Here is a 27,636-nt window from a genome sequence, read left to right as displayed (position 1 = left end):
CCTGATCTTCTTGAGCGCTCGGGTTAGGAGTGGTAGTGTGCCCAAATTCCACTCAAGGTGGAATGAGCCAGAAGTGCTGACATTATGCATTCTTTTGAAAAGATCGAGCCAAGGTTCTCCCCATGTGTGGAAGAGACCATGTGCCACTTTTGAATGTAGTCACCATTTGTGATCTGGAAGGCATCGACTGCTAAGTTTGTCTGCCAAGGAGTTCAGTGAGCCTGCAAAGTGCAGCAAGAACAGGAAGATGTCCTGGCACTCCAGCCAACTCTAGAGGCAAAGACCCTCCTGGCAAAGAGTTCACAACCCCACCCTGCCATGCTTATCAATACCCAATGCAGGTGATGTCTGTGAACCCCTGATTCAACCTTACTTTGATGGATGGATGAAAGGCTTTCAATGCTAAACGAATTGCCCTCAACTCCAGAAAGTTGATATATAGCTTGAACTCTGCAGGATACCACAGACCTCTGATCTCAACCTCTCCCAGGTGGCCGGGATCAGTGGAAACCCTACTACTGCCGCTTTGCCAGGGGTTTCACAGTCCACTCGAGAATTACATTTGGATTCAAAGACTTACGATCAGAGACAAAAGTCAAAAAAGGCAGCCAAAAAATGACTGCGGTGCTCTCCAGATCTGCGCTGCTGGCACGAAAAGTAAGCAACTGATGTCAATGAGCGGGGGTAGAGCTTATATGGGCACCATGACATTACTTCCAACATGGACCAAATCAACGCCACCTATCAACGTGCAGAGGTAGTGCTCAAGAATTTCTGGATCCAGTATGGTGCATGGGAAATATCGGACGGGTAGGAGTTTCAATCAGAAAAGCTGCTCCCGACATATGAATTTCAGAATCAACTTCAGTTGACAGACATAAGGAACAACTTAGGTCAATATATATTTGATAAATTTAGGAAAAAGGAGCAACAGGAATCTTAATTAGTCAAGTGGGGAAAACGTGTAGGTCACAATTAACTACTTATTGTGTCCACATTAACTCACTCTCTCAAAAAAGCATCCTTTTCACCTTTAAAGGGCAATATCCTGTAGGATGGACTAGTTTCACAAACTGCTCTGTAGTATGTTAATATTTTGAAGATGGTATCCAAGCTGTGGGTAGATCCACAAAAAGCAGTAATTTTTAACCTGCAGGCCATATAGCAGATGTACTGCAGTTTTGACTGAAATGTTGCACTGCCTCTCGCCTCATTCTGAAGCTGTGATAATAAAATTGGAAGAATATGCTAAGTTTCAAGAAATCTGGATACCAAGCACACCTTGCCACATCCAGGGAAATTAGGATTACCTCAGATCTTGTTTAACTGAGTTTGTGACCATTACCTGCATGAAAGCCAAGTCAAGTGGAAAGTTTCATGACAGTGGAGTTTCCCCATACACTGCTTTCAAAGGAATTTCTGGGAGCAAAGTGTGTGGCACTTGCTGACAAACTACAGGTTCTACAGATGGGAAGCTCAATGCACTGAATATTTTAAGGAGAACCTCCTGCAAAGCTTCTAAGAATGGCACATAGATGTCAATGCTGAACCTGTCCAAGGCCTAAATCTAGATATTTACTGTTTTGAGAGAAAGAACATTTGAACCACCACTGAGCCACCTTGTTCAAACCATGCACAGCAGCTGTTTTATAGTTAGATTTTATGCATGATGTTCCGCGACCCAAAAGTAGAAATGACCCTTAAACTTGACACAAAATCTCACAATTCCAAGATGCTGATGTGGAAAGCTGACCATGGTAATTTCACAGGCCATTGAAGGAGTACTTATCCAAATACAAACTCAATCACAAAAGGGAAACATTAGTGACAACTGCCACTTGAGGAGTCCCTGAGCGAAAGAATTCTACAGTAAGTAGATGATCCACAAGTTACCTACTTGTGTATCGATATATCTGTAAGAGACATTAGTTAGTGATAGATTCCTTACCTTAGAATATCCCCAGGGGTCAGACTGGATCCGAATGTTTTTCTGCTTAGTAGTACCTCTGCACGCCAGTAGGTGGCATTCTGCGGCTCCGCGTCAATCACTGGCGTCGTAGGCGATGAAGTCACAGAGAATACTTAGGCGCCACCCATGAGCACTGACGTTCTGCACACAACTATTCTGCGCCAAAACGCAGAGCCATGCAAGATATTGACAATAGGTGCATAAAACTAGGGCCCTAAAAGGGGATGACCTTAACCCTAGTAATCAGTTCGCAGAACGGGGTGGATGGGCCGGGCGGTAAGGAATCTATCACTAACTAATGTAAGTAACTTGTGCATCTGAAAGAGACACGTTAGTGACAGATTCCTTACCTTAGAAAAGATACCCCAGCAATACTAACCCTGGTGGTGGGTCTGCGAGCAAGATTACACCAGAAAATCACGGAGCACAGAACAGGAAAAAAAGCCGTACCTACGGACCTGACTGTCAAGACAGGGGTGCTTGGTAAACGTGTGCAGCGAGGCCCACGTAGCTGCCTGACAAATATCCTGTAAGGGTACACAGCGTACCAAGGCAAAAGTGGCTGCAGTAGCCCTGGTCAAATGGGCACGGAGCCCCACATGAGGCTCTTTCTTGGCCAAGGAGTAACATGCTTTGATGCACAGAACGACCCACCGGGAGATGGTCCGTTTGTGCACCGCCCGACCTTTTTTAGCGCCCAGGTAGCCAACAAAGAGCTGAGCATCCACCCAGAACTGCTGTGTACACTGCAGATAGAATGCGAGCGCATGTTTTGGGTCCAGACGGTGGAGCCTCTCCTCTTCCCTTGAAGGATGCGGAGGCGGAAAGAAGGTGTGCAAAGTAATGGTCTGCCCAATATGGAAGGGCGTGACAAACTTTGGCAAGAAAGAAGGACAGGTCCTTAAAACCACCTTGTCCGGATGAACAGAAAGGAAAGAAGGTTTGGAAGAAAGAGCCTGGAGCTCACTCACTCTTCTGGCAGAGGTGATAGCAACCAGGAAAGCTGTCTTTAGAGTGAGAAAACGCAAGGGACAGTTATGAAGGGGCTCGAAGGGAGCGCACATCAGAAAAGTCAAGACAAGGTTCAAGTCCCACTGAGGCATTATAAAGGGCACAGGTGGAAATGTGTGCGTAGAGCCATCAAGGAAATGATTAACAACCGGGGACTTAGAAAGAGAAGGCTGATCTGGAAGCCGTAGATAGGCAGAGACAGCCGAAAGATAACCTTTGATAGTGCCCATAGCAGAGCCCTGCTGGGCCAAGGAGAGAAGGAACAGAAGAACCTCAGCAAGAGGGGCAGAAAGGGGATCCAGAGTCTTTGAGGTGCACCATGCCGCAAATCTGTTCCACCTACAGGCCTATACTGTTTTGGTGGAGGGACGCCTGGCTGCCAGAATGACATCACAAACTTCAGGAGGAAGATGGAAAGGTGTCAACTGTCGTCGCTCAATCTCCCAGCATGGAGGTGGAGGCTGGACAGGTTCGGGTGGAGGACCTTCCCCTGCTTCTACGACAGAAAATCCTCCCGAAGAGGCAGGCGGATCGGGGGATCGATGCTCATACGGAGTAGCTCGGGATACCAAACGCTGCTAGCCCAGTCGGAACCACGAGTATCACTTGCGACCAGTCGCACCTGATCTTCTTCAGCACTCTGGGGAGAAGTGGTATAGGCGGAAAGGAGTACAACAGACTGCAGCTGCACTCGCGACGAAAAGCGTCTCCGAGCAAGTGCCGCCTTGGAAATTCCAACGCGCAGAACTGATGACATTGCGCGATCTCTTCAGTGGCGAATAGAACTAACCAAGGCTCTCCCCACTGCAGAAAAGACCTTGCGCCACCTCCGATTTCAGACGCTATTCGTGATCCATCAAGCACCGGCAGCTGAGTTTGTCTGCCCTGGCGTTCATAGAACCTGCCAGGTGTTGAACCCCCAAGGTAATGCCTTGATGTTCCAGCCATGTCCAGAGGCGCAGAACCTCCTGGCATAGGGTCCAGGACCCCAACCCGCCCTACTTGTTGCAATACCACATGGCAGTGGTGTTGTCCATGAAAACCTGCACCACACTTCCCCGGACAGAATGAAGGAATGCCTTCAGTGCAAGACGGATCGCCTGCAGCTCCAGAAGATTGATATGGAGCCGGGACTCCACCGGAGACCAGAGGCCTCTGATCTCTGCCTCTTCCCATGGGGCCTCCCCATCCCAGGAGGGACGCATCCGACACCACTGTGTGCTCCGGTTGGGGAAGGGAGAGGGATCTGCCACTGACTCAATCGCGATTCATGAGCCACCACTGCAACTCTCGGAGATCGGGACATGATCGGGACAGGTTGCCCCGATGCTGTGCCCACTGGAACGTCCGGTCCCACTGCAGATCCTGCATATGTCACCTTGCATGTGTCACCAGCAGGATGCAGGAGGCCATCAGGTTGACTGAAACCCGGGATAGAGGCTGAAAGAGCGGAATCATGGCCTGAATATCCCGGACTCCCTGCTCGGGAGGATAAACCCGAAACAGTGTTGAGTCCAGAAATGCTCTGGTGAAAGGTAGCTTCTGAGAGGGACTCAGGTGCGATTTCGGCACGTTGATGGAGAACCCAAGCAAATGCTGGAGGTCGGCCGTAGTCTGGAGGTGGGTGATGACTGCCTGGAGCCCGCCTTCAATAGCCAGTCGTCGAGGTAGGGGAAGACTGACACCCCTGACCTGCGCAGATGAGCTGCAACCACCACCATCACCTTCGTGAACACCCGATCGGCACTGGTAAGGCCGAAAGGGGGCACAGCACACTGAAAATGCTCTTGGCCCACGTGAACCGCAGGCAACGCCTGTGGGCCGGCAGGACGAGAATGCGAAAATAAGCATCCTTCAAGTCCAATGCTACCATCCAGTCTCTAGGGTCGAGGGCAGCCAAGACCTGAGCCAGGGCCAACATCTTGAACTTCTCCTTGCAAAGGAAGCGATTGACATTCCGGAGGTCCAAGATGGGGCGCAGGCCCCCCTTCTTGGGGACCAGGAAGTAGTGGGAATAACAACCACTCCCTAATTCCTGATCGGGAACGCACTTGATGGCCCCCTTGGCCAGGAAGGCCGAGACTTCCTGAAAGAGAAGAGCCAAATGATCCCCCGACAGCCGGTGGTACTGAGGTGGCATGGCTGGAGTGGAGGACAGAAAGGGGAGCAAGTAACCTTGGCAGATTATCTTTAGCACTCACTTGTCCAAGGTAATTTTGCGCCAGTGGTGGAGGTGGTGTCGGACCCTGCCACCTTGCGCGGGCTGCTCCCTGACGCTCAGATTAGGAAGGCTTAGAGGCGGAAGCAGCGGGGGTGTAGGCGGACTGACCCGCTCGCTGGTTATCAGACCCGCCCCTGTGGAAGCCACGTCCGCGCCGAGGCTGGTTCTGCACAGGCTTAGTGGAGGAGCCTGCTTGGGTGCTCTTACTCTGGCCACGAAAGGAACAAAACCCAGACGTGGCAGGGTTCTTTGTGGAAGGATCCAAAAACTTGGCCGTGGCCCGCGAGTCTTTAAAGCGCTCCAGGGCATTGTCAGCCTTGTCACCAAAGAGGTGGGAGCCATCAGAAGGCATGTCCATAAGCGAGCCCTGGACATCGGGCGAGAACTCGGTTGACCGCAACCAGGCATTGCGCCGCAATGCCACAGTCATGGAAATCGCCCTGCCCAACGAATCAGCGGTGTCCAGACCACATCTGATGGCAAACTTCGCCGCATCCTTGCCTTCCGCAATGGCTCGGGAAAGGACAGCCTGGACCTCCTCAGAACACTGAGGCAAGATCTCAGCTACCAAATCCCACACCGCGTGGGAGTAACGGCCCAATAAGCAAGCGGTGTTAACCAACCGCAATCCCAAGCTGGCAGAGGAGAACAACCTCTTGCCATATTGGTCTAGCCACTTTGAGTCCTTATCCGGCGGAGCCGTGGGAAAGACACTCTGCGATGTCGAGGCCTGAATGACCAAGATCTCGGGCATGAGTGAGTGGTCACTAGGCGCCGGGCGATGACGCCTAGCGACGTTCTTATCCACCAGTGCCCATGATGCCGGCTGCAACCAAGTGCCCAAGAGGACTTTGGTCAGAGCCTCGTTGAAAGGGAGCAGTGGTTCCGAAGACGTAGATGCCGTCTGGAGCACCTCCGTAAGGAGGTTGGTCTTAAGGGCTACTGTAGGGAGGTCGAGATGGAGAACCTAAGCAGCCCGACGCAGCACCATAGTGTAGGAAGCGCCCTCCTCCATAGTAGGCGGAGGTGAGGCAAACCCCGGGGCAGCAGACACATCATGTTCACCGCATTTTGAAGGTCATCCACCGAAACCTGCTCAGAGTCACAATGCTGCGGAAGGGAGTCTTCAGAACTGTCCCAGTCCTCTTCCAGCTCCGGAGCAGAAGGAGCAGGCTGCAGCGGCAGGGCCGGAGCCGGAGAGGGGTGCAAGCGGCACCGGGAACGGCGCTGGCCAGGGCCGCACCAGAGCTGCACCCCAATGCGGATCCAAGGCCAGAACAAAATGGTCCGGAAACCGGGACCGGGGCGGGATAAACGGCACCCAGTGCGCCGCCTATGGCGGCGCTGGGGCCGGAGTAGAAGGCAGCGCCGGGGCCAGCAACGATGCACCTTGTGGCACCAGTTCCGGATCTAAGGCATGCTGGCAGGGACCCAAGGCCTAAAAAGGAGGTCCATGGCACCAAGAAACTCTTGCATCTGTTCAGGAGTCGCCAACGGACCCGGGTATGACGGGTAGGCCGCGGGACTCCCAGGCTCTGGAGGAGCCGCAGGGGGAGAACCCCTGTCCCTTTCATCCGCCTCCAAGGAGTGACGGATGTCAGAGAGCGAACACGCTTCTTTGACTTCATTTTATGGCATCCCTTACCGGAATTTGAAGGTGAAAGTTAGAGTCCGAGGAGCGACGGTTCCCGTCCCGTGAGCGGTCCCGTGAGTGGCCTCTAGACCGAGAGCAGTAGTGAGAGGAGTGCCGGGCTTCCAGCAACTTCTAGCAACTTCCAGCGCCGCTCCCCCCAAGGCCTTCGGGCCATGGCTCGACAGTCTCAACAGTCCCGGGAGTTATGGTCGGTCTCCAGGCAGACATTGTGGGGTTCCGCCACAGACATATTACAGCGACATGACCCACAAGACTTAAAGCCCGGCATCCCTACGTGCACCAGGAGACAAGAGAAGGTGACAAAAGTCCCAAAAAATAGTAAAAAAATGACTAAGGTACCTGCTCAATTAGGATCTGTGCTTTTGGCGCAGAAAAAGAAAGAACTGACATCTGCGTGCATTGGTGGCGCCTAAGTACTCTCCGTGACGTCATCTCGGCGCCTACGATGCCAGTGATAAAAGCAGAGCCGCAGGACGCCACCTACTGGCGCGCAGAGGTACTGCTAAGCAGAAAAACTTTCAAGATCCAGTCTGACGCCTGGGGATATTCTAAGGTAAGGAATCTATCACTAACGTGTCACTTTCAGATGTGTGATGTATTGCCACAGGACATTGAAGTGGGGTATACTTGATGTCTGTACCAGGTCAGACAGATGGTCAAAAGACCGTATTTTCGAACAAGTTATGAGATTTTCTTTAACAGTCTCCATTGCATGCTGCATACGAGTCACCAGAAAGATAAAGGTTATAATGGAGTGGAGAAGTGTGGCTCACTGGTTAGAGGAGGCAGACCCAGAAGCAGAGGTCAGACCCGGGACCAGGGTTCAATTCCCGACGTGGCAGGGTCTTGAGCCCAAATGTCCACACTTCGGTGCCCACTCGAATCATGGGTTCACACTCTGCAAATCTGGGCATTAGCTTGCTTAATCTCCACAACAGCCCCCCGCGGCGGGATGCCTGGCTTTCACCTTGGGGATGCCCAGTACGGGTTATCTCACAGGGAAAAAGCCAGGATGGGTTCCCAAGGCAAGCGCCGAGATGCTCCAGGGTAAGTCGAGCGCTATATAAGACTGTACAATAATAATAACAATAATAATAATTTGATGCAGAAAAAGAAGTGGTAGTCTGAAAAGTGGGATCAAATGAAAGGTTGATGTCGATTCTTGTACTGTGGCAGAAAAACACTCCACACCACTGAGTCTAGCCCTGCTATGATGAATTGGAGATGTTGGGTGGGCACAGCCAACAATTGTTCAATTTCACTTGAATCCAGTTAAAGCATAATATTACGTACATCTTCAATTATCTGAAAAGGATGGTATTAAACTCAGTCTGTCAGATGTCAGGAAATATATGTATTCACAGTCTGAGAATATGACCCGACACAACCAAATCAAAGCAACGCAAACTGAAAAGTCTTAGATAATTGTTCATGTGGCACTTTCAAATAGGAAGTTGGAAAAAATTATCTTTGAGATCTAGTGACAACTACCACCCCTGTAGTAGAAAAGGCTGACAGTGCTGTAATGTGAATAGTTACAATTTGTATTTCTGGATACATTTTTGGAGAAAAAAAAAAAGATTGAGCAGGGACCTCATCCCTTGCATATAATAACATTGTTTCACCCTTTTAAACAACTCCACCAACTACCTTGACTAAATCAATCAATCAAGTTCTTGTAGCGCGCGACTACTCACCCGTTAAGAGTCTAAGGTGCTGTGTGTGTGTGGGTAGGTAGGGTGTAAAGGGGATTCTGTGGTTCAGTCGAACAGCCAGGTCTTGAGGCCCTTACTGAATTGAGGTAGTGACGGTGATTGTCTCACATGTAGAGGTAGTGAGTTCCAGGTCTTTGCAGCGAGATAGAAGACAGATCTTCCTCCAGCCGAGGTCTTGTGGATCCGTGGGATAGTGGCCAGGAACAAGTTGGACGGAGCGGAGATGTCTGGTGGGTATGTAGAAGGAGAGGCGGTGCTTGAGGTATGCAGGTCTGGCGTTGTGGAGGGCTTTGTAGATGTGCACGAGAATCTTGAAGGTCATTCTTTTGTTGATTGGGTGCCAGTGGAGGTCTCTCAGGTAACCGGTAATGTGGCTGCGGCAGGAGATGTTCAGGAGGACTCTGGCAGAAGCGTTTTTGACGTTTTGCATACCATAGCTATGAGACTTAGCAAAAAGATTAATTGGTCTTAGATGAATTATTGCATATGGCAAGTTTTTAGACTATGTGTAAAATGATTTTATTTTATCCTTTTTCTTAAATATCCTGGCATACTGCACATACTTTTAAAATGACACTATGTGTCCGTATTTTATATATTTTCTATTGGGTACTTTTTTCTTAATTGTATTGAATGTCAGTGTCTTCTGGTGTTTTTTGGACCTTTATGTTTACATTTGTATACTTTTGTGGTTTTTGATATGAACCGAATAAAGTATTTTTGACTGACGTTTTGCAGTTTCTTTAGAGGTTTCTGGGTCCTGCTTGCCTAGAATGTGTTTCCGTAGTCGAGCCTGCTGCTGATGAGCGCATGGATGACTGTTTTCCTGGACTCTGTGGGAATCCACTTGAAAATCTTCTGAAGCAGGCAGAGTATTTGGAAGCAAGAGTCCAAGATAATGCTGAGAATTTGTGCGTGGTCTGTGGGGACTTGAGGGGGTAGAGGGGATCTGAGCGCTGCAGCCCACCAGGAGTCATCCCAGGTAAAGGGGGCGGAGAGTAGGATGTAGACTTTGGTCTTGTCTGAGTTGAGCTTGAGAGTCATAATAAGTATCCTCACTTCATTCACAAGGGTACTGCCAAAAGGAAACTCCCTGGAACAGTCTGAAGGACCACTGGTCATAGTTAATCTCTCATTACTTTTCACACCAACCCAGCCATCCTTCCTTTACATGGGTATCGTGCAGGTATGAGATTAAACTGAAGGTGAATCTGGCAATTAATCTCTCATTACTTTTCACACCAACCCAGCCATCCTTCCTTTACATGGGTATCGTGCAGGTATGAGATTAAACTGAAGGTGAATTGGCAACTAAGTCCACTGTGTCAAGTCTGGCCCGCACAATCTCCTTAGAGGCATCTGTTCCATACAAAAACTAGACAATGGGGACTTCACAGAGTCTGTTGACTGTGATCAGGTCTCCAACTTCCTTTAAAGTATGCAAAAGAATATTATGGATCTAGTCCCATACCTCATGATATTTCAACAATGAGGAACTTGCACTATGAAGTATCCATTAGTACAACAGTTCATCTAAAATGAGGCACGTACGGATAAAGTGAGTTAAAGTATAAGTCTCAATTAGCAAGATAGAAGTTACGTTTTCTGATCCCCATTTATAATCTATGAGCCTGTACATTTGTCAGGCAGTCTGGAGCATGGTTACTTTTTTTTTCTTTCTTTTTTTTGGGGAGTTTTGTATAGTGCGAACTTGACCCAAAGGTATCGGGTATTAGAGTGTTTTACAGGAGCAACAGTTGCGTCACACAAGGACACATTCATTTTTGGTAGGCACAGGGAGATTATGTGATTTGCCCAGAATCACAGGATGTTGAGCGTTGTTGCCGAGATTCGAACCCGGTTCCCCAGAATTAAGGTCAACCGCCCTAGCCGTTAAGCTACATCCTCCCCCAATGAGGATGAGAAAGGGTGGGATTCACTATGCAAGAAGAATTATCATTAGTAACTATCAACACAGAAGATATTCACTGGGATTTGTGGGAACAGTGGGGGGGATCTGGCTACACACCTGTACGAAAAGGAATAGTGGAAATGAAGTAAACTCATAGTGGGCAATCAATGGCAATGAACATGCAACCTACCACTATGAACACAAGAAGATAAAATACCCTTAATAGTATACCCTATTCAGGAAACCCATTCTAAATTTCTTCATATTCTGATGAATAGAGATCCTCCTGGGAAAGCTGAGAAAACACTGATCGCTGATGAACAACTACACGAAGGTTCTCAGCCAAAAATGGCCCCACACTAATCATTGAACATTTCCTGCAGATGAAGAATCTAGTTTGGATCCACCGGAGTGTTTTCTTAAATTCTTCCTATGAGTAGGGAAGGACACAGAGCCAATACTATTGGATGACTTCTGAAATATCAACGCATTTGCTACTGTTTCCATAACCATCAATCATACCTTTAGGTGCATAACAATGTGCAATATTATAATGCAGAATAAAGTCATAAAAAACAATATCCTTACAAGGACCGTAAGCAGGAGAGCTTGAATTCTGGTATCAGTCAGAACCTCTTCATCAAGAAGCACATTGGACTCCGACACAGACACTTTCCGTAAATGAGGATGCTGCTGGGGTGAGGTTATTCTCTGTGTGTCTGTGAAGGGAAAAACATGTAATTGTAATTACTGTATCCGTCTATTACAGCCGTAGTGTGTTCCATTTTCAACCACAATACAGCACACTATTCTAAACCAATTTTTATAGCAATGACTGAAAACAGATTACGTTCAACTAAATTCTTTTTTTACTTTTTAAAATGCATAAAACTCCATATATGTTTTGCATTTTAATGACAAATGAAATACTATTTTATCACAGCAGATCATCAGTCTCTTTAGGCAATCTGAATGCCACTCAACAAAAACATTTCGTATTTTTCAAAGTTCTAGAAACAAGTCCTCTTGTTACTCTGCGAAGCTACACAGGGCTCTACTGATTTGCATTTGTTGCATTCAACCATCTTTCTACAGTCAGGCAGAAGCTTATTAAAACACGCTTAACACTACATATCATTTAACCAGAAACTCAACATGGAAAGCCTTTTCTTTTAGCTTTGGAGTTGCTAGAACGAAGACCGTAAATTTGCTGAAATTCAATGGAGAGAAAATGTCAGTTGCTCTATGCTGAGGCTAAAATTCCTGGTGCCTGGAATAAGAGACGTTTTGTCACCCAAAAACAGTGGCGCATCGCATGTTGCTTGCAGGGATAATCTGGCACACTCTGCTGTTGCTGTCCAAACATGTAGCCATATAACAGGTAATGCAGAAACTTTTTATGAAATATATATTACCCGTACTCAATGGGAAGCAACCAATTAAGTTAATTAAGATATCTCCCAATTTTACTAGATAACAACAGATAATGCGTTTAAGATTATTTCCCTACTGAATATAATACAAGAAGAAATGTGCAGAGCTATTTAGTACTTACTGATAATCATATAACAAACTGAATCACAATAACGCACTTATCTTTGGTAACTATATATCTGTAAGAAACAGTAGTTAGTATTAGATTCCTTACCTTAGAATATCCCCAGGCGCCAGACTGGATCCGGATACTTTTGCATAGCAGTACCCTTGCGTGTCGGTAGGCGTTGTCTGCGGCTCCTTGTCCGTCGTTGGCGTCGGGATGACGTCGCCGGAGTACTTAGACGCCGCCCTCGCGCGCTGACGTCGGTTCTTATAAATAGATTTTACGTGCCAGAAACGCAGAGCCATGATAAAAACCAACACTGGTGCTATGAAACTAGGGCCCTGAAAGGGGATGACTGTAACCTTAGATATCGGTTCGCAGAACGGGGAGGATGGGTGGGGCGGTAAGGAATCTAATACTAACAACTGTTTCTTACAGATATATTGTTACCGAAGGTAAGTAACTTGTGCATCTGAAAGAAACAGGTTAGTATTAGAATCATTACCTTAGAATAGATATACCAGCAATACCAACCCCGGTGGTGGGTCTGCGAACCAATGTTCACACCAGAAATCCTGGAGAAAGGAACGGTCGAAAAAGCCATCTCTTCAGACTTGGTTGTCCTGGCAGTAGTGTCTTGCAAACGTGTGCAGCGAGGCGCACGTAGCTGCCTGACAGATGCCCTGCAAGGGGACTCCCCGACCCAGGGCAGTAGTAGCTGCCGTGACCTGAGTGGACTGGGCCCTCAGCCTTACAGGAGGCTCCTTTTTAGCCAAAGAGTAGCATACCTTGATGCACAACACGACCCACCGAGAGATGGTTCGCTTGTGCACCGCCCATCCTTTCTTAGTGCCCACGTAACCAACAAAGAGTTGGTCATCCACCCGGAACTGGCGTGTGCGATCCAAATAAAATGAAAGCGCACGTTTTGGGTCCAGACGGTGGAGCCTCTCTTCCTCTTTCGAGGGATGTGGAGACGGAAAGAAGTTGGGCAAAGTGATGGACTGCCCGATGTGGAAGGCTGTGACTACTTTGGGCAGGAAAGAGGGTCGCGTCCGCAACACAACTTTGTCCGGATGGACAGAAAGGAAGGGAGGTTTAGAGGAAAGAACCTGGAGCTCACTCATCCTCCTGGCAGAGGTGATGGCAACAAGTAATGCAGTCTTCAGAGTAAGGAGACAAAGAGGACAGTTATGAAGTTGCTCGAAAGGAGCTTACATCAGATAGGTCAGAACAAGGTTCAAGTCCCACAGAGGCATCACGAAAAGAACAGGAGGAAACATATGAGTGATGCCCTTCAAAAACCTATTTACAACTGGGGACTTGAACAAAGAGGGCTGATCAGGGAGCCTTAAGAAGGCGGAAATAGCAGAGAGGTAGACCTTGATAGTGCCCAGAGCAGAGCTCTTCTGGGCAAGAGAGAGAAGAAAGAGGAGAACCTCCGAAAGAGGGGCAGAAAGGGGATCCACAGCCTTTGCTGTGCACCATTCCACAAATTTGTTCCACCTGCAGGCGTATACCGATTTCGTGGAGGGACGCCTGGCTGCCAGGATCACATTACAGACTTCAGGAGGCAAGTCAAATGGCCTCAACTGCCACCGCTCAATCTCCACGCATGTAAGTGGAGACTGGACAGGTTCGGGTGGAGGACCGTCCCCTGCTGCTGCGACAGAAGGTCTTCCTGAAGAGGCAGTCGTATCGGGGATCGACAGACATGCTGAGTAGCTCGGGATACAAGTATCTTCGTGCCCAGTCCGGAGCCACAAGGATAACTTGGGCCCGGTCGCGTCTGATATTCTTCAGCACTCTGGGCAGAAGTGGTATAGGCGGAAAGGCGTACAACAGACCGCAGCTCCACTCACGACGAAAAGCGTCTCAGAAAGACTGCCGCCTTGGAAATTCCAATGTGCAGAACTGATGACATTGCGCGTTCTCTTCTGTGGCGAATAGATCTGACCAAGGCTCTCCCCACTGCTGAAAGAGGCCTTGCGCCATGTCCGAGTTCAGACGCCATTCGTGATCCATCATGCACCGACGGCAGAGTTCGTCCGCCCTGGCGTTCAGGGAACCTGGCCGGGGGTTGAACCACCAGGGTCACGCCCTGATGTTCCAGCCACTGCCAGAGGAGCAGAGCCTCCTGGCATAGGGTCCACGGCCCCACCCCGCCCTGTTTATTGGAGTACCACATGGCGGTGGTGTTGTCCGTGAACACCTGCACTACACTCACCCAGACAGAGGGGAGGAATGCCTTCAGTGCAAGCCGGATTGCCCGCAGCTCCAGAAGGTTGACGTGGAGCCGGGACTCCGCCCGAGACCAGAGGCCTCTGATCTCCGCCTCTCCCATGTGGCCCCCCCAGCCCTGAAGGGACACGTCCGTCACAACTATGTGCTCCGGTAGGGGTAAGGAGAGGTATCTGCCGCTGGGCCAATCGCGGTCTGTGAGCCACCACTGCAACTGTCTTGAAGTGCCCTCCGAGATCAAGACATGGTCAGACAAGCTGCCCTGATGCTGGGCCCACTGAAACCTCAGGTCCCTCTGCAGAGCCTGCATCCGCCTCCTGGCGTGATGCACCAGAAAGATGCAGGAGGTCATCAGTCCCAGAAGCCGCAGCGTCAACCTGACCAAGACTCGGGATAACGGCTGAAAGATCGGAATCAGAGCCTGAATATCCTGAACCTGCTGTTTGGGAGGATAAACCCGAAACTGTGCGGAGTCTAGAACCGCTCCAATGAAGAGGAGTTTCTGATAGGGACACAGGTGTGACTTCGGCACATTGATGGAGAACCCGAGCAGGTGCAGGAGGTCGGCCGTAGTCTGGAGGTGGCTGACGACTGTCTGGGGCGAGCACGCCTTCAACAACAAGTCGTCGAGGTAGGGGAAGACTGAAACCCCTAACCAACGCAGATGAGCTGCCACCACCGCCATCACTTTCGTGAACACCCGTGGGGAGCTGGTAAGGCAGAAGGGGAGCCCGGTAAATTGAAAGTGCTCGTGGCCAACCGTGAACCGCAGGTAACGCCGGTGGGCTGGCAGGACAGGGATGTGAAAATAAGCGTCCTGCAAGTCCAACGCTACCATCCAATCTCCCGGGTCCAGGGCAGCTAAGACCTGAGCCAAAGTCAGCATCTTTAACTTCTCCTTCCGGAGGAAGCCGTTGACGTTCCGCAGGTCCAAGATAAGGCGTAGGCCACCTTTACCCTTCTTGGGAACCAGAAAGAAGTGGGAGTAACAACCACACCCTACCTCTGGCCCTGGAACGCGCTCGATGGCACCCTTGGCCAAGAGGGCCGCAACTTCCTCTTGCAAAAGACTCAAGTGATCCCCCGACACGCAGTGGTACTGCGGTGAATGGCTGGAGGGGTCGCCTCGAAGGGGAGGGAGTAGCCCCTTCGGACGATTTAAAGCACCCACCTGTCCTATAGGAGGAGGTGATGGCGAACCCTGTCCCCCACTGGAGTCACATGTGCCTGAAAGCTCGGACTAGGAGGGTTTTGAGGCGGATGCTGCAGGGGTAGATGTGGACTGACCTCGCCGTTGTCACCGACCGCCGTCACAGCCGTTACCACGTCCGCCACCGCGCTGGATGTTAGTCTGCGGGCCGTGGCTGGCAGGACGTGTGTGGGCGCCCCTTCCTTAGCCACGAATGGAGCGAAAGGTTACAGATTGCTGGCGCGGGCCGAGTGGCCCAAGGACTTGGCCGTAGCCCTGGAGTCCTTAAAGCGCTCAAGCGCACTGTCTGCCTTGTCGCCAAAGAGGCGACGGCCATCAAACGGCATGTCCATAAGGGTGTTTTGGACATCAGCCAAAAAGTTGGCGAACCTCAGCCAGGCGTGGCGAGGAATCGCCACCGTCGTTGCCATTGCTCTGCCCAGCGAGTCCGTGGTATCCAGCCCACACCGGATGGAATACTGTGCCGCATCTCGACCCTCCACAAGGGCTTGGGTGAGTTTAGTCCTGACCCCCTCCGGACATTGTGGCAGCACGTCTGCGCCGTGTCCCAGAGAGAGTGGATGTAACAGCCCAAGAGGCCCAAGGTATTGACTGACCGCAACCCCAAACTAATGGAGGAGAACATCTTTTTACCATACTGTTTGTACCTCTTGGATTCTTGATCGGGGGGAGCCGTCGGGAAGGCTGTCTGGGAGTTAGAGGCCTGGATGACCAGGCTCTCGGGGGTGGGGTGGGTTGACAGGAAGCAAGGGTCGCCCGGAGCCGGGCGGTGGCACCTGGCCACGTTCCTATCTACAGGCGGACATGTAGCGGGCTTGGACCAAGTGACCAGAAGAACGTCTGACAAGGCCTCATTAAACGGCAGCAGAGGCTCAGCCGAGCTTGCCTGCCGTTTAAGGACCTCAGTGAGGAAGTTATTCCTCACGGCCGCGACGGGGAGCACAAGGCCCAAGGCCTTGGCAGCCCGTGGCAGCAGCACACTATAGCCACGGTAGGAGGGGAGACAAAACCAGTGTCTGGCGAAGTGTCCCCTAGCTCACCTGTCCAGTCCTGAGAAGACTGGCACTCACGTGCCAGAGGGTCCTCGAACCCCTCCCAATCCTCCTCGCCACCCATCTCCTGATACTCATGGTCAAAGGATGGGGCCGAGTCGTAGAAAAAAAAAATCTCCTAGCGGCGTCGAATACGGCGCCAAGTGGCGTCGCTCCGGCGGTGGACCCGAATCGAGGGTAGGACCGGGGACGACGTCGTCCTGGGACGGCGCCAGAGGCGACACCCTGGGGGCCGGCGTCGGCGAGGTCGTAGGGTCGACCGGCGACGACCCGGATCCGGATCCAACGGGACCATGCGGCGTCGGGACCGAAGTCGCCGACGGCGCCGAAGCACCAGATGGTGCCGGGGCTGAAGCACCCGGCCCACTTGGGACCCAGTCGGGGCCGCTTAGCCCGAAGTCGCTGCGGAACACGACGGAGGAGTGAGCGACCTCATCGCCATGAGGAAGGCCTCGATCACCTCCGGTGTCGCGTTCTGCCCAGGGACTGGAGGGTATGGAGTAGGCCGCTACGCCTGCGGCTCCGGCGCTGTCGCCCGAACCATCAGCCGCATCGCGCAAGAGTCCGGGGGAGTCAGAAGAGCGATGTCGCCTCTTCGACTTCTTGTGCCTCTTACCTGAGGACTTCGAGCCCAAAGACTGATGACGGCTCCCGGAACTGTGGTGACTCCGGCCCCGCGACCCGTCCCTCGACCTCCTTCCGGACCGGGCCCTCGAGCAATGCGTGGCTGACTGCTGGAGCTCGAGTCGCTTGCAGGACCGCTCCCGTCTAGCTTTGGACGTCAGGGCCCGGCAGTCGGAGCAGGACTTGTCCTCGTGGTCGGGCCCAGAAAGTGAAGGCACTGGCAATGGGGGTCGGTAACCGACATCAGTCGGCTACAATCAACGCAGGGGTTGAACACGGGCATTCCTACCGGCACCGTCGGAGTCGAGTGACTTCGAAAGATGATCAAAAAGGATCGAAAAAGTTAGTCAGAAATTCACTATGGGTACTACTTTCTCCGGATCGGCGCTTGCAGGTGCGGAAAAAAGAAGAACTGGCGCGTAAAAGCTATTTATAAGAACTGACGTCAGCGCGCGAGGGCGGCGTCGAAGTACTCCGGCGAAGTCATCCCTGCGCCAATGACGAACGCGGAGCCGCAGACAACGCCCACCGACGCGCAAGGGTACTGCTACGTAATGTTTCCGGATCCAGTCTGACGCCTGGGGATATTCTAAGGTAAGGAATCTAATACTAACCTATTTCTTTCAGATACATTATTTATGGAAATTTTAAACAGCAAACTTGAAAATATAAAATGCAGAATAATATTAATGTCTTGGTCTTGCAGGTCACACCAGAAAGCTGCATCCAGACTTCACACAACACTGCAGTTCTGATACCTCTTAGTTCCCTCCATGAGCATTATTATAAACACCGACATTACAGAGAGTAATTATTAAAGAGTATTGGACGTTTACCACTTTAACGGGCAGTTCAACCTCTCTTAGTACAAAGGTGACCCTCCACATAACAACTGCGGTTCCCCTCACAGTGAGCAAGCGTTTGGAAGAGGTAGTTTGGCTGCTAACTGCAAAATAATATATCTTTTTTTAATTCTTTTTTCTTGATTTCAAGAGAAAGTGAAATCACAATCAAGAAATAAGAAATTGCAGCAGGCATAATACAGGTATGACATATAGTGGTCTTGAGATGAAATTATTTACGTCAAAATTTCAAGACAGTAGATACAGTGGGCCAGGCCCAGTTGGGCGTCTCCTTCATTTTAGTGGCAGTTTCTGGCTCCCCCTTCCACCCATGTCTCACAAAATAGTCTTAAACACCACAACATCCTTGGATGAATAAACAAACCACATGTAAAGCGAGCAGCTGGCAGCAGGGATTCCAGACCTGAAATAACTTGACGTCAGTGTTGGGAGAGGTTAATTCCCTGAAACTTTACAGGAATTGGAGGTGGGTTTGGTAAAGTCTGTTTTGCTCAACTTCTCACTAAACAGCAGACAATAGGGTGAGGCGGGAATTAGTAGACTCAAAGAAAATACTGCAAAAGTCAGACAATCATGCTTGGTTGATTTTTAGCTTTTCTAAATCATTACAATCAATTAATTAAAATGGGGGCATTACGCATGCTCCCTTTGTGGTTACTTGCTGGACTCTCTGAAACATGCGGAAAGCAGAACGAGCCATAGTAGGCAATAAGTACATGGATGAAAACAGAGGTTATTGTTTCAGAAACCAGGATAATGTTAAACAAACATATGCACTATCTTCATTCAAGAGGTTTCTATGAAACCGAAGGCAATAAAATTAAGCTCTCATCTTGATTACATAATTCCATGAATGGTCACCAGGTTGTGGCAAAAGAAACCCTGGTTCACCTTGCTCATTTAAACAACCTACCTCACTTTGCTCAACCTCTGAAGTACGCCCCTATCCGGGGTTAATCAACTTGATTCTTGCCAATGCCCATGTCTTCAATTTAAACAACAGCTGTGGGCTGAGTATGAAGCGATAGGTAGTATTCATAACTCACCCTTTTTATATTACATGTTAAACTGCAATGCAACAAGAAGATATAAATAAAGTAAGAGTAATATCTTGCTGCGCAGTTTTGTGTGTGTTATATGTTGAACGTTGTTAGTCCGTGTCACATATATGTCATTTGTACACTGCACCATTCACTGTTACTTTCCTTACTTTGGGTTTTGGACACGTTTTTTGTTAAGCTATTTGACACCGATGATGAGAACAGGGCCGACCTGGTGAGTACCAACCAGGGGCCCCATTGGTGGTGCACCCGTGAGGTGTCATCTAGCTATTCACACTTTTTTCTAAATGTTGTCCCTCTAGTGAATGTCTGTACTGTGTTAGACGGTTTTGTTTATCAGAGATGGGCTCATTTTTAACGTTGGCAATTGACTGAAACAGTGTTATAATCTCTATGAATAGAGATATAATTAGAGTGCTCTATGAACGATCTAGAACTGTTTACAGCCTCACTTATTTTTGTGTTGCCTTGAGGACTGGGTCATTTTCTTGATTAGTGTTCAATTTAAACAAGACAAAGAGCTTAGTTAAGGGCTATGATAAAAGAAAGCTACTTTAGTTGTTAGACAAGCTCTTTGCCAGCTTCCAATGGATGCTAACATTCATTTTAAATGTGCCCATCTTCTTTTAATATGTAATCAAAGAATTGCTCCTTGTCCTTCACAAAGCAACATCATTATTATCAATCACTGCTTCAATCATGCGACAAAACCTGTATCTCAATGGGTCACATGCATGAACACATTTTCCCATATACACAGAATGGGCAAACCCCTTTGATGCATCTGGCCCAAAGACATTAAACTTCCATCAATGGGAGGTTCACAACAGTATTCTAAATAATGTCTATGATTGAACAAACTACCAGGAGAACAACGTCAAGAGAGAGACTTTAACAATTTCAAATCTAAACTCAATAATTCTGTTGCACTTTCTTCTTACCAGACTTCACACAAAATTACCAATACGCAAGCTACTACTAAACATATTGGTCATAAAGAACACGTTACTTACATTCTGGTTGACAGTATCTCTACCTGCAGGCACCTCACCTATTCTATCTCCCCCACGCACCCCAATGGGTCCTTAAAGGTTTAAATAGCTGTCATACACAAATAAAGGGAAACCATGGCTCTGAGTCAGCTTTGGTACTTCCTTGGATATCACATCACAGAGCCATATATGGCCTGGCCTGCCGATCTGACGTAAATCCCCATCCTTTTTTTCCACATCCATAAAGGGGGAGACAAGACTGACAAAACTGCCAGCATTCAAGTGCAGAAAGATAACTTGTAACCTCAATAACCAACAGCCAAAACGACTAATCAGAATGAGGAGGCAAGCGGGTCCATGAGGAATCTGCAGGTAGAGTAACCACCTGAAATATTACTACAAAACGTAATTAACGAGTTCTTCTGATGGACACGTCTACATGTAAATTGCTCATCTTTTGAATAGATAACCAAGGTGGGCTTCCTAATGAGGTGGGCCTAAGAAGTCTATCACACCGTGAAGCCTTGCAACACAGATCTGGCAAAATGATGATCCCTGCGGACTTCAGAATAGAAGCAGCAACACCTGGTGAAGGTGTGGTTTGAAGTCCATGCTGCAGTCAGAGAGATGTCAAGAACGGGAACACCACTGAACAGCGCAGGAGAGGTGGCCTTAACACTGGTGGAATGAGCCTCCTTGGTAAAAGGGCAGCTGTTTTGATAAAGACGATGATGCAGCTGGAAACTGTTCACTTTTGAACCACCATACACTTCTTGGGAACAGTGTTGTGAAGGAACAACTGATCACTGAGGTGATGCTCAACAGCCATGTCAATGTAGAAACGAATGGCCCTATGAAGATACAGATGGTGCAGCCACTCCTCAGCCTTGGCGGCAGGTTGCAAAAACAATGGCAAGATAACATACAGACCATCATGAAACAGAGAAACTACCTTCGGAAGGAAGCCCTGTCTGGAGAACCAGTCTATCGGGGAGGAATGAATTAAGATTCCGGTCCAAATGAGACATAACATAAGCCTACAGCGAGAACATGTAAGACAAGCCTTTTAAAAAATCCATCACAACAGGTGACTTAAAAAAGGGCGGCTGATAGAGCAAACACAGGAAAGATCAGGCTGACATATTCGTGAACAATGCCCAATGCAAAGTCTTGCCAAGCTAAAGATAGCACAAACACCACCACATCGGACAAAAGTTCCTAGACAAGGGCTCCAAATTTTCCTCAGCATAACAAGAAACAAAACGTGACTACAAGCCAGAATACACAGATTTAGTGGAGGCGTTACTAAGGTAACATCCACTAACTCCAGGGACTACTCAAAAGCACTCAAACTGCCTCTCTCACCTTCCACTCAGGAAGAGGGTTGGATGAAGACCCAGCATTCCCACTGACAGAGGCTATCAGTTCTGAGCAAAACAGGAAGAGGAGGGCACAGAGATAGGCATAAGTGGTGTGATTAACACCTCTCCTTGGCTATTTCAGGGTAATCAAGATCATCAGAGTGCAGTTCTGGAGCTGCTTCCTCAGATCCTGACAAATCAGATGAATGGAAGTGAGCACATAAGGAAACTATAAGTCCTATCTCAGGCATAGCACAGCAGCATTGGTTTGTGATTGCAAACAGGCCCTCCAGAGGAATGCCACAAATGGCAAATATGGATCAGACCACATCTGGATTAAGACAGCACCCGCCGTTGGCAAGCTACCCACCTCTACATTCAGGGAGCTGGCCGAATGATTGACTGTGAGCAAAAAATACATTTAATAAATGTAGTGGCATAGTATTGTGTGGCACAGAACAGAGTGGCATGGCGAGAGTGGAGTGGCGTGTCGTGGCATGGCATGGAGTGGTGTGAGTAAAGTGGCGTGGAGTGGCATAGAGGGAGCTGTGCACAGTGGAGTAGCGTGTTGTGTCATACAGAGGAGTGGAATAGAGTGGAGTTGAGTGGAGTAGAGTGTTGTGGAGTGCAGGGAGTAGCGTGGCATGGAGTTTCGTGGCGGGAGTAGTGTGGCATGGCAGAAGAGGAGTGGAAGCGCACAGAGTTGTACAGTGGAGTGGCGTAGAGTGGAGTAGCGTGTAGAAGAGTGGAGTGACAGAGTGGAAAGTTGTGGATGGAGTGAAGTGTTTTCGAGTGGAGAGGCATAGAGTGGAGAGGCATGAAGTGGAAGGGAGCAAAGCGGAAAAGAGTAGGGTGGAGGGCTGTAGAGTGTAGGGGAGTAGAGTGGAGTAAAGTGTCATGGAGTGTCAGAGTGGTACAGAAGGTCGCAGAGTGGAGTACAGTGGAGTACAGTAAAGGGAGTTGCATGGAGTGTAGCAGAGATCTGTGGAGTAGAGTGTCAGAGTGGAGTATAGTGGAGTGGCATGGCATGGAGTATTGTAAGGTGAAGTGTCAAGAGTGGAGTTGAAAGGTAGAGTGGAGGGAAAAAGAGTGGCAGAGTGGAGGGGAGAAGAGTGGCAGAGTGGAGGGGAGAAGAGAGGCAGAGTGGAGGGGAGAAGAGAGGCAGAGTGGAGGGGAGAAGAGTGGCAGAGTGGAGGGGAGAAGAGTGGCAGAGTGGAGAGGAGAAGAGTGGCAGAGTGGAGAGGAGAAGAGTGGCACAGTGGATGGAAGAAGAGTGGCACAGTGGATGGAAGAAGAGTGGCACAGCGGATGGAAGAAGAGTGGCACAGTGGATAGAAGAAGAGTGGCACAGTGGATGGGAGAAGAGTGGTGGAGGGTAGGAGAGTGGAGGGGAAGGGAGGAGAGGAGTGGCAGAGTAGAGGGGAGAATTGGCAGAAAGGAGTAGACTGGAGTATTATACAGTGGAGTGGCATGTTAGAATGAAGTGTCAGAGAGGTGTGAAGTGTCATGGATTGGAGTGGAATTTTCAATTGAAATGACCATCAAATTTCCACATAGAGTTCAACGAATAAAAGTATACAGCACACAACGATAATGTGTGCAAATGCCATCACCTAGTGTACTGATTTGTTTTGATCATATTAAAATACTCCACCACACTTCAGAATTACAAAAATAAAAATCTTGTGCTTTCATAATCCTGATACATTCGGAAATATCTGTGAAGTTCATTTACAGAAATTCAAATGTTGTGTGCTAGAAAAAAAGCCTTTACTTTCACAGCAATATTGTCACAAAAATCCAATCACTGTGAAGTGAAAGAAAGAAATGTAAACACCAAGCTCACTGGAGGACAGAGCCTGATATTTGACCTCTGCCTTTCAATACAAATCAAATGTAACACTTAAATGGAGTATACTGTTCTGTTATACCTATACAGGTTACCTACTGAGACCTGGAAGTGGCCACTGGGAGTGTTGGCTCTTAGAAGCAAATGCATGCTTCATCATTGCGTTTGTGCTAAAATACCCAACGGGCACCACAAGGGGGCACTTCGCCAGAGATCTTTTAATGATCGCCAAAGTTGGCTGGGGAAGCTAATGTGTCCCAGTCGGTCGGTGATAAGATTGGAAACTGTGATTTAAAAGAATATAGATCTTGTAAAGCTATCATTTTAACCCAATAGTTAATTAACCATTGACACACACTGCACATAGCAATTGACCGAGTCACATCGTTGACGTCGAAGGGGCCTGGTCCCGAGTTTGGGAGGGTCGCTGACTTATTGAACATACACACAGTAGTTTAAGTTGTTTATTTATACAGCTGGAATGCCACATTTTCCACACAGGTGGGATATACAAACATATAGCAGGCATCCCCCTTTTGTTGCAGAAGATTAGGTACATACAGCTAAAGGTCCTGAAGAAATGCCACTTGATAATTTTTTTGACATACCATTGTTTGTAATTTTGGTCATAGATCTGGATCCCTATTAAAATTATAGCTTTACAATATCTATAGTCAATTTTAAATTACATTGGGCGCTAGTCCAAGGAGCAGGTTTGATCATTAATCATGCCACTTTTGATGGCTGAGGGCACTTGCTTTTAAGAGCAGATGCTACAAGTTACTGCTACGAGGTCTCAAGAAGGTAACCTGGATAGGTATAACAGAATAACAAGTTACTTACCTTCGGTAACACATTAGCTGGAAAAAGGTATACGTAGCCAAAGATTCATTACCTTTTGAATTTCGCCATGGGTCAGATTTTTTGAGAGCAGAAGCCCTGCGCACCAGTAGATGGCGTTGAATGGCTCCATGTCCAATGACACACAATTGTAGTCATTGCCGTAAGTGACGGTGCAGTACCTATATAGGGGCCACCCAGGCATGCTGACATCAGTTTCTTTTAAATACGTTCCTCGCCAGAAGCGCGGAGCCATGAAAAACACTTACCACTGGTGTGTCAAACCTAGGGCCCTGGAAGGGGTCAACTTGTCACTAGAAATTTGTTAGCAAGGCGAGGAGAATGTGTGGGTCATAAGGAATCTGCCACTAGATATAGTCTTTACCAGATGAGGCGTTACTTAACGTAAGTAAATTGTTAATCTGACAAAGACTTCTAGATGCAGATTTCTTACCTTTTGAATAGATTGCACAACCAAATGGGGGAAGTGCCAATCCCTGCAGATCAGACTGTCCAGACAGTAATGTTTGGTGAACATGTGCAGGGAGGCCCATGCTGCTGTTTGGTAGATAACGAGGACCGGAACTCCACATGCTAATGCAGTGGACGCAGCTTTAGGTCTGATGGAATGAGCTTGCAATCTTTCAGGAGATTGCTTCTTGGCCAGTGTGTTGAAGATTTTGAGGCAGAGCACTGCGCATCTAGAGATGGTCTGCCTCTGCACCACCTGACCTTTCTTTGTACCAACATACCCCACAAAAAGTTGGTCGTTCACCTGGAGCTCTTGTGTGCGGTCAAAGTAGAATGACAATGCTCTTTTTGGACCTAGATGGTGGAGTCGCTCCCCTTTAGGTATAGGGAAGTGGAGAAGCATAAAAGGTAAGCAAGGTAATAGATTGGCATACATGAAAAGGGATGACCACCTTTTGTATTAAGTGGACCCTTGTGGGAAGCAACACTTTGCCAGGATAGATTAAGGGGCAAGGCGGCTTAGATGATAAGGCCTACAGCTCACTCACTCTTCGGGCAGATGTTAATGACACAAGAAAGGCTTTTTTCAGTGTGAGAAACCCGAGAGACAAATGTGCAGTGGCTCAAATAGAGCACACATTAGATAAGTAAAAACTAAATCAAGGTCCCACTGGGGCATAATGAACGGCAAAGCAGGGTAGAGAGGAGTAAGACTTTTGAGAAACCGGTGTACACCAGGGGACTTCAACAAGGAATGTTGGTCGTGCAACCGTAAAAATGCAGAAAGAGCAGACAGATAGCCGTTAGGAGTGCCCACTGCAGAGCCATGCTGGGCAAGAGAAAAAATGAAAAGTAGGACTGCAGAAAGGGGATCAATCGATTTTTCTGCACACGTTGCCACAATTTCTTTGCCAACTGCAGGCACATACCGTCTTGGTGGAGGGACGCCTGGCTACCAAGATGATGATACAGAATTTGGGAGGAAGGTCAAAAGCCATCAAATGTCGCCATAAAAGAAGGTGAAGAGTGGACATGTTCAGGTAGAGAACCCTCCCCTGCTGATGCTACAGAAGATCATCCCTAAGGGGCAGCCTGATCGGAAGATTGATGGCCATGCTCAGAAGCTCAGGTTACCAGACTCTCTGTCCTCAGTCTGGAGCTACAAGGTTTACTTGGGCTCAGTCATTCTTGATCTTCCTGAGAACTCTGGGCAAGAGTGGAATGGACGGAAAGGCATACAGGATGCCTGAACTCCACTCGAGACAAAAAGCGTCTCCGAGCAAGAGTCACCTTGGAAACTCCAGTGTGCAAAACAGCTGACATTGTGCGTTCTAGGCAGAGGCAAACCAATCTAATCAAGGCTCTCCCAGCTTCTGAAGTAGACTGTGTGCCACCTCTGGGTGGAGACGCCATTCATGATCCGTTAGACATCTTTCACTGAGTGTAGTCTGTTCTGGCATTCAGAGCACCCACCAGATATTGAACTTCCAGGAATAGGCCCTGCTGGTCCAGCCATGTCCAAAGGCACAGGGCCTCTTGACAAAGGGTCCAGTACCCCACCCCGCCTTGTTTGTTGCAGGACCACATGGCTGTGGAATTGTCCGTAAAAACTTGGACCAGCCTTTCCTTGATGGAAGTCAGAACGGCTTTCAATGCCAGTCAGATTGCACAAAGCTCCATCAGGTTGATGTGGAGTCTAGATTCCACCGGAGACCGGCGTCCTCTGATCTCCACCTCTCCCAGATGGCCGCCCCATCTCAGGAGTGACGCATCTGTCACTACTGTAAGACCTGATTGAGGAAGGAAGAGGGGTCTGCCTCTGGCCCAACCGAGGTTAGCTACCACTGCAGACTGTTCACAATTCCCGCTGCGATCTGGACCAGGTCGGAGATATTCCCCTGATGCTGCGTCCACTGAAACTTCAGGTCCTACTGCAGAACCCGCATATCCATTTAGCATGCATCACCAATAAGATGCAGGAGGACACGAGGCCCAGCAGCCTCAGAGTCAGTCTCATCAAAACCCAGGATAGAGGATGAAACATCAGTATCATAGCCTGAATATCTTGGACTTGCTGCTCGGGATGATAAGCCTGAAACTGCACCTTGTCCAGAACAACTCCAATGAAAGGGATCATCTGAGAGAGAGTCAGCTGTGACTTCAGCACGTTGATAGTGAGTCCAAGCGATTGCAGAAGGTTCGCCATAGTCTTGAGGGTGGAGACAACAGTCTGGGGTGAGCCTGCCTTAAGCAGATAGTCATCGAGATAGGGGAAGACTGGCACCCTTGATCTCTATAGATGAGCTGCAACCACCGCCATCTCCTTGGTTTACACCTGAGGGGCACTGGTAAGGCCAAAGAGGAGCATGGTGAACAGAAAGTGTTTGTGACCTAGCAAAAACCACGGATAACTATGTTGGGTAGGTGTTACAGGAATATGAAAATAGGCGTCTTGCAAGTCCAACACTACCATCCAGTCAACTGGGTCCCGGGCTGACAAGACTTGAGCCAACGTAAGCATTTTAAATTTCTCCTTCTTGACAAAGAGATTGAGAGTTCATTGATCTAGTATAGAATGAAGGCCTTTGTCCTTTTTGGGAACCTGGAAGTAGCAGGACTAGCAACCACAGCCTACTTCTGGCAGTAAACCCTTTCGAAGGCTCACTTGGCCAAGAGAGCTCTGACCTCCTCGTGGAGAAGGGACAGATAATTTCCATCAGCCGGTCGAGGGATGGTGGATTGGGGGGAGGGGCAGTCTCGAAGGAGAGCAACCCCTTGGGACAATCTGTAAAACCCACTTGTATTATGTTATAGAGTGCCAGTGGGGCAGGCGATGGAGCACCCTGCCACCAACTGGGTGTCCATGGTTGTAAAGGGGCAGACTAGGAGGGCTTGGAGGTTGTTGCAGTCGGGGTGGTGTGAGGGGATATGGGGTTCGGCAGACTGACCAGACTGCCTGCCACGAGGCCTGTGGGTACCGCGCCCTCTTCCATGCAAAGGCTAGGGAGTATGTGCGGCATGGGTGCTGGACGAGAATTGTCACGGCTTGA

General features: G+C 48.9%; 1 protein-coding gene across 6 annotated transcripts in view; it reads right to left on the bottom strand.

Moving 5' to 3' along the window:
* Positions 1-27,636, bottom strand: part of NF1 (neurofibromin 1) — a 2,008,692-nt gene that overhangs the window by 325,164 nt on the left and 1,655,892 nt on the right. For all 6 annotated transcript variants that reach the window (XM_086954827.1, XM_086954826.1, XM_086954830.1 and 3 more), the window contains one exon: positions 11,071-11,201. In XM_086954827.1, the coding sequence (XP_086810953.1) occupies positions 11,071-11,201 (131 nt within the window). The remainder of the gene's footprint in view (positions 1-11,070; positions 11,202-27,636) is intronic.

The sequence above is a fragment of the Lissotriton vulgaris genome, chromosome 2_1, assembly GCF_964263255.1.
Source record: "Lissotriton vulgaris chromosome 2_1, aLisVul1.2, whole genome shotgun sequence".
Lineage (NCBI taxonomy): Eukaryota > Metazoa > Chordata > Amphibia > Caudata > Salamandridae > Lissotriton > Lissotriton vulgaris.
This window is presented reverse-complemented; position numbering and strand designations above follow the sequence as displayed.